We start from the raw sequence: 7,764 nt of genomic DNA, 5'->3' as shown, positions 1-7,764 counted from the left end.
ACCTCCCATCCCCGTTCTCTCAGCACTCCCCGACTCCATCCATCGTTCTCGGTTCCAGGAAGAGGACAAGCGCCATGGGAAAGAATACTGAGGAACCCGTACGCTCTTCCTCCTATTTTGTTTTGTGTGGCAATTTTGGGGGGTGAGATGGTTTTGGATGTGTGAGTACTTATTCTTGTTTTTGTTCGACAAGGGTTTTTGTCTCTCGACTTCATCCATTCTTGCTACGACCTTTCACCTCGCTTGCAAGACTCCTTCCCAAACGAGACAAATTCCCTTCCTCGATGGCATAACCTACGCTAATTCTTCATGCAGTACACACTACATACCCTTCGACCTTTCTCTAGCGACTCTCCAGGTCATCATCACCACGCACGTCGCATACGCAGCGTGTGTAGTCTTGGGTGTGTATTATTGCAGACTGCACCTGCAGCATCGTTCACAATGAGTGCTGGCAGCGTGGGTGGTATGGGCACGAAAGGCATGGGTATAAGTTCAAGAGGCACAAACACGCCAGAATCCAAAATGGAGTCCTTTTGGCGCGTCGTCCGCGAAATTGAGCGACATGAACACGTCACGAGTCTTCCTGCTCCGCATGTGTGGCAGGTGGGTCCGCTTGGACGAGGGGAGATGAGGTCTTCTGGGTTAGGGTCTGCATCTGCGTCACAGTCTGCGCCAGGGTCCTCCTTTTCGTCGGTATTCCCGTCTGCGCCACGATCCACTCTCTCACCCTCTGACTCCTCATCGCCCTTTTCCAATGTACCGAGAGGGCCGGAACCGCAGTTGATAGTTACACTCTCGCCACATGTCCCGTCTTCGTTGTGCGATGAAGAAGTCTTGAAGTTTACACGGTGGGCGTGAGAAGGTCAGGGGGGCGTTCGTGGGTGATGGAACGAGGGGGGTTGGAGTGGAGGTTGAGGTTTGCGTGGGTGTTCTTAGGGGATAGGTAGTACATGGGGAAGGGGAGATATAGCGGACCTTCTTTACGTTTACCTTTTCCGGCTACGCTGAATACCCTTCTCGCTCTGACAGGTCAAGAATCGCAAAGTATTGAGGTGATTTTGCCGTGCGCCCACAGTGATACGAAGTTAACTAGTGCCGCCCTGCATAATTAGTTCAGTCGACATGCATGCGACGAGACCACGACAGGGTGACTCATACGAAACGACTCCTCGACGTTCAAGTTCTCTGGGAAGTTGGAACGCCGGTTAACCAATGGTCAGGCACTCGACAGTTTCCAAACTGCTGCTTTTTGGTTTACCAAATTTCTGGCATGTGTCACCCAAGATAGGGTCAAAACCTCCGAGCGCTACTAATAATAGCGTACCGCAGGTTCACGATTCATCAAGTCATCTCAGAAAATACCCAGGCACTCCTATGCAACTTGCCCTTTTATCACAACGCGCTGACGTGGTTCGACGCGGCCTATTATGACGCGCCCCCGATAAAAGCAGCACTTCCCGAGCTCATCCTGATGCACGATGCCAAAGCATTAATGGCTTGGCGTTCCCCCGCAAGGCTAGAGGCTAGAACCTCTTGTGGCACACGACCGCATCATAAGCGAGTCCCTATACACCGCGTATATGGCAGCTGTATCCAATTGGACACTCGCTAGTCATGATTCGACACGGCGTGTGCGTGACGGAATGAATACTGTTTCCACCTCTCCTCTTTTCCACGTCAAGATCTATTCCGTTTCTTTGCCCAGCAGCGTGATGTGAACTCGCTTAGAGTGTTGCAAGAATCAAACTGTGCCCACCCTGTCCCTCGCTCGAATGTGGCAACTATAGCAGATGGGCCAGCTATTCATTTCCGGAGGAAATATAGCAGTAGGGCATTCATGTCAATGATTTCATAATGACTATATGTCAAGTACAACATATCCTTTTAATTCTCTTCGATCCCTGTCGATGGTCGGTCTTCGTCCCCGACTTTATAAGTTGAGGTGCTGTCATCTTGAGTAAATTGGGATATCCGGACCCCTAAGGCCTCGTTTGATATTGCATGTTTCTCTGTTCTATCTCTCGGTCGTTCGTCTCGGGAGGTGATGTCGACAACTGGTCGCGAGGCGAATAATCACCATGTAGAAGGTGATCGATATGATAGGTACGGCCTAGTCAATCAGTTCTCAGCGTTTTCCACATGGAAGAGGTAAACGGCGGATTCACTATATCCGTTATAACAGATTGTCCGTTGTTCTCGACGAGGAAACAAATCAAAAGGCCGAATAGCATCACAGAGTACAAAACAGCAGCATCCATAAGGATGCGCACAATTGGCATCATAGTGCTCTTCGAAACACGTATTTTAGATACGCGACGTTCAGATTTCCAGATACGATATATCAGTAGTCCTGGACACTTTCAGGGCCTCGACATCGTTCACGGCAACGCGCTTACCTGAACATAACAAATTACTTGTAAGAGTCGATGCAATGAATGATATGATCCACTTTGCATCTTCGACGGCGAAGACATCTCCGGGATTGGAAGTGGCTTGCGAATTCACGTAGACTGCGCGAATGCCAGTCACTACGAGGCAGTATCAGACCACACAACTTCCAGAGTATTATTATAACCCGACCTATGATGGCACACCATAGCAAACTTGGTAGGATGATCACCCGGACGGATCGCCAAAGAACATAACAGCGATGAATCTTTTGCAAGACAAGGCATTTCTATAAGTTCACAAGCAAACCAACACAGAAACGCACCATCACGCCATCAGCAAGTACAGTCTGGGAAATGTATAACGCGTGTTTGATCACATATGTCTCTTCCGCAATATCTGCGAAGTACGCCGGTGGCCCGCCTAGCCACGTATCGCGATACTTCACCAGTCCATTTTCGATATGAATGATAGTCATGACCATGTGCTTTGGAATTGTCAACCAATAACATCATACTATGTTAGAAGCGAAAAACTAACCGCAGTGCTCACTAACAATAGCAGGAGGACCACCACAGCGACTGGGCGATTGACATCCCGCATCCGACGTTTGTAGGTCAAGGCCCAGATAGTGCCGATAAACATGAGGACTGAAAAGCCTAGAGAGGAGAGCCTAGCTATGTGAGCATGGAACGAAGAAACTCATTGCGATACTCACCATAGAGAATGCCCTCCAGTATTGCTGACATCAAAGCGCTGGTATCTGCAGGGAGGCTATTCATAGCGAATCTACAATCCAACTAGGGGGTGTGGAAAGTGTAGGCCCATCTGTGCCAGTTTCTGTGTATCATTAAATATGTCATTGTGTCAGGATTTGCACAGATTCATCCGCAGTGGGAGGAACTCGGTAATGGATATCGTGGCGACATTCGCTCACTGTATCGTGATGCGTCGCTTTCGTCTATCAATTGGTCTACCGGAGCTATGATATCTTCGGTTGAAGATGCAGGAGGGACGAGTTCAGAAGATTGTCTTCAATATAGCTGGAATAGGAGTGATTAAAGTGAACCTCACCCTTGGACTGTCATTTCTCCGGTACCTGTTGTATAAGCCCATAAATATATCCTTCGTTCTGGCTACTTATCAACCGATATCATAGACATAGAATGCACGCGCATATTTAGTCCCAGGGGAACATCCCACGGAATCCTATGCATTCGGAAGGTGAGTTTGAATATCAAAAATAGAGGGCACGAAAGTTTACCAAAGGTGCAACATCTATGTGCGTCGTGAATGTAGAATACAAGATAAACATCGAAGCCGCACAAATACAAAAGAGTACTAATAGGACATGTAGAAATTTACCTGTGAACGTTAGCTAACCTTTTGAACTACTTTCATGGTGCGTCGAAGTAACTACGCCCCAAGCTAGACTGCAGGGAATTGGACCTACTACTATGTGATTTCTTTCTCCACACCATGTTAAGAGCACGTCTGCCGATGATGATTCAGTTTATATATAATGATTATGCCACAGCCTGGGAATGTTTACGTGCCCCCACATCGTTTTGCTTGGGAAGGTCTTCGCCTAGTCTTTGCAGCGTCAGGTTCGAGCCTTGGATATTGGGTAGTCTTCGATGCCCTAGATTTGTGGGCCCTTCTTGGGAGGGTTAGTTTGCGTTTTCTTCTCTCATCACCTGTAGGCAGACCAAAGTTCACCAAACAGAACAGAATGTGGTTTCGAACCAAACTAAAGACCAATAACTTAGATACGTCAGCCGAGCATGCCAAAGGAGCCAAGGAAATCAAGTCTTATGTATGACCGCTGCGAGCAGTAGCTAGTAAATTCGAGTTGTAATGTATCATAGGGAGAAAGTCATAATAATGAAACTATTCAGATGAAATTTGAGCGGCTGACTGTTTGTCACACTTGGTCACGTGACATAATAAGATGGATTGACACTGCGTACACATGCCACTGGCGTCATTTTTGATCCTCACCTGAAATAAAATAATGTTCCTGTGACATAAACTGCATAATGTCAATCAGGGCAATACACGAATGTACACGATATTGCAACAACAAAAGTTTTGGTGAGCAGGGGAATATAATTACAATAAAACGGACAACATATTGCAGAGCTATGTGCAAGCATAATGATATATAGAAGCACAAACAAAACTATGGGAAAATACAACACAAACGACATACAAGACACATTCAGTTTGGTTGCAAGTTTGATAGGGAGCCCTTTCCGGACTCTGCTGTGAATGCTGATGGCCGGTCTTCGATCCCTATTCCATAAGCTGCTTCATTGTCATTACGCGTGAATTTGGATCTATAAAATTGCAAGGGCCGCATAGGATACCGCTGCAAAGTGCCTGTGTCTGTTGCATTGGTCATTCCCGGGCCCATAGTCGAGAGATGACTGTGCTTTCTGTTGATTACAACACGAATAAGGATCATATAGAAGGTGATCGATATGATGGGCGTGAGCTAGTAGTTCTAAGTTCAGATTTTGTCAAATAATAGACGTCAACGACGGAATCACCATTTCCTGTATAACAAGCTGTCCATCGTTCGAAAGTGCATTAGTGATCAATGCGATCAAGAGCGCCACAGAGTACAAAACAGCAGAATCCACAAGCAGGCGCGCGATTGGCATCATATTGTTCTTCCCGACACGAACTCCAGAGACAGCACGTTCGATGTTCCAGATGCGATATGCAAGTAACGCTAGACATGTTCAGGCATTGGCATCACGCCCAAAAAAATTGGCTCACCTGAACTCAACAAATTTGTTGCAATAGTCGAGATGTAAAATGCATTAACCCAATGTACAAGTACCACACGCTCGTTTTGATAGATTTGACTGGAGTCACTTTTGATTTGCGAAAAAGTGTAGTTGCTAGCAACACCAGTCACTGCGATGTAACATCAGAAAAGACGATTTGATAAATCGTGAGCATGATCACGAACTAACCTACAATACTGCACCACAGCATGCTCGGTACGACAATGACCCAGACTGATTGCCATACAACATAACAGCGATAAATCTTCCGAGTCAGCCAGACCGCTCTCTGTGAGCCCAGAGGGATTTAAGCTGCTATAAAAGCATGAACTCACCAATACCCCGTCACCCAGTAAAGTTTGCAAGCCGTATAACACATTCCCAATCGTAAATGTGTATTGAGAAGGGTCGGCAAAGAACGCCACTGGCCCACCCGGGAATGTGTCGCGATACTTCACCAGTCCATCTTCAACACGAATGATATTCACGATCATGTGCTTTGAGAAAGTCAACCCGTGGCAATATATGTAAGAGGAGAGAGAAGCGCCTACCGCAGTACTCAGTATGAACAGCAGGATGGCCACCATAATGATTGGGCGACTGACATCCTGTATGCGCTGTTTGTAGGCCAAAGCCCAGATAGTACCAATAAACATGAGGATTGAAAAACCTAGGGAAGTGACTTTAGCTCGGTGGACATAGGACGAAGGAAGTGCTTGAAGTGCTCACCATATGCCACGCCCTCCAGTGCTAATGACAGTAAACACGCAGCATCTAATGATATGTTTGAAGCCATAGCAAAAATAAGATCTGCAGCTGTCTACAGCGTTGTAGATGCACGAAGGTGTGGGGGCATATTTGCTAACCCCACGCATATATCATTATATAGAAAGACGAGATTATCAAAGTACCATCATGATAACGGCCCATCAGAGAGAGGTTGATGAAGGCAATCCTATACTCACTGGTTCCCCGTTATCATGATTAGCTTCGGTTATTCCCGCGCAAGGGAGTTCCATGTAGATGATGATTAGTCCAATTTTGTTGTCACTCTATATCCAGGTTGAATCGATGACTTCCCACGGGCTCGAAAAATCACCTGTGATTCACGTGTAACTCTTGTAGTTAGAGGTGGATGTTGTTCGCCAGGTAGTGTTGTTGGCTGCCGAGTTTTGCCGGCCGGTTGCGCCCGGTCATGGGCAAAACTTATGCAAAGGGACGGCAAAACTTGGCACAATCCAGAGGTGTAGCTTAGGTAGAGTTTGAATCCAATGGAATGTAGAAACATCCTAAAAGCAAGATAGTGTAGAATTCAGAACAACCCACTCAGGGCCTTTGAAGTTTGCTATGACAATCACCTCAATTAATATTGTAGGGTACGCAAAGTGCACAAGATAATCCACACGCGAGTACATGTGTAATCTCTCAGTTGAGACCTTTGAAATACTCAGCTAAATTCGTGCAAACCTTTGAAACTACTGTGTGTCGTAAAAGCTGTACAAGGCTGGACATGCTCACGACTCGTGGCTCGAAAGATGTTGGTCATTAAATCAGAGTCTGCGGTCCATAGACCATGATGTATCAGTGATGTATCACATAGACCGTTCCTGTAATGTATCGCCTTCCTGTTGCTCAGCGCTCAACGCTCGTATGATATATCACTAAACCTGCGCACATGATCTTGTAATGCATCACCTTCGATCGGGCAGGCTTTGATCACCTACATACAGTCTCGAGTTTGGGGCTGTTTGTATTGTAAGGATTCATATCCTTTACGCCCCGACTATAACTTTACAATGAGACACACGGACACATGTCCCGTCAGCCACGTGACGTACTGATGCGAAGAAGCACCACGCTTCCCATCCGAGTCACGCGGATACAATCTTTTCTTCTTACCTTCATTATCTCACTACTTGACGACATTCAGCACGACCATTCAGTTGTCGCCACACGATACCCTTGCCATTACCAACATTCTGACACCTTTCTTTCGTCACCATCCCTCGTTCTACTTCGCCGTACCAAGAACAGTCAAACTTCTCGTCATTTCTGTGCTAACCGCACTGTCTAAAACCACCACTCATACTATACTTTCGTACTCTCCTTCGCTCCCGCTGGTTCTACCCTGTCAGGATCGCCGCCACTCACTTTCCGTCAACGTTTTCACCTAATCATTCGGCTTAGGTATACCCGAGGACCCTTAGCGCCTCACATTCTTAAACACACCTTGTAGATTGCATGAAAATATAAGTCTTCGTCCCCCCAAAACTAAAAACAGTCGTCCCTCCTTAAAGAACGTCCTCTCTCAGCGATTCCCTCCTCGAACTCAACGTCAGCCTTATATATTTGGAGCCCACCGCGAGGGAATTGCTTTCGAGCTGCCCTTGCACCCCTTGTTCGATTTATCGAACTCTCACTCTTTTGACCAAAAAAAAAAACCCTTCACAATTACTAAGTATTATCATCCAAACGCGCAGATCCGTCTCCAACAGCCAACTGCGCTGGCTCTCCTGAAAAACACCTCTGCCCCAAAGAAGACCAGAACCCGCGCCAATACCATCACCACCGCCTACCC

The 7,764-nt window shown here is 46.7% G+C and overlaps 2 protein-coding genes across 2 annotated transcripts; both read right to left on the bottom strand.

The window, feature by feature from the left end:
* Nucleotides 1-365: 365 nt before the first annotated feature.
* On the bottom strand, nt 366-3,483 carry EDB93DRAFT_1333608 (uncharacterized protein; the record flags this gene model as incomplete). Its single annotated transcript, XM_041455270.1, has 8 exons — nt 3,110-3,483; nt 2,932-3,050; nt 2,717-2,878; nt 2,584-2,659; nt 2,400-2,531; nt 2,169-2,353; nt 2,081-2,113; nt 366-836 (listed from the first exon to the last, which is right to left on the bottom strand). The coding sequence occupies exons 1-8, from the start codon at nt 3,171-3,173 to the stop codon at nt 366-368; spliced, it is 1,242 nt and encodes a 413-aa protein (XP_041300486.1). The 5' UTR covers nt 3,174-3,483.
* A 434-nt stretch (nt 3,484-3,917) lies between these two features.
* Nucleotides 3,918-5,982, bottom strand: EDB93DRAFT_1244343 (uncharacterized protein; the record flags this gene model as incomplete). The annotated part of the gene is made up of 8 exons (XM_041452203.1): nt 3,918-4,006; nt 4,717-4,888; nt 4,944-5,128; nt 5,176-5,316; nt 5,376-5,451; nt 5,522-5,683; nt 5,738-5,856; nt 5,916-5,982. The coding sequence occupies 8 exons, from the start codon at nt 5,980-5,982 to the stop codon at nt 3,918-3,920; spliced, it is 1,011 nt and encodes a 336-aa protein (XP_041300485.1).
* Nucleotides 5,983-7,764: the final 1,782 nt, after the last annotated feature.

The sequence above is a fragment of the Suillus bovinus genome (assembly GCF_016758785.1).
Source record: "Suillus bovinus strain UH-Sbo-P2 chromosome Unknown EDB93scaffold_497, whole genome shotgun sequence".
NCBI lineage: Eukaryota > Fungi > Basidiomycota > Agaricomycetes > Boletales > Suillaceae > Suillus > Suillus bovinus.
This window is presented reverse-complemented; position numbering and strand designations above follow the sequence as displayed.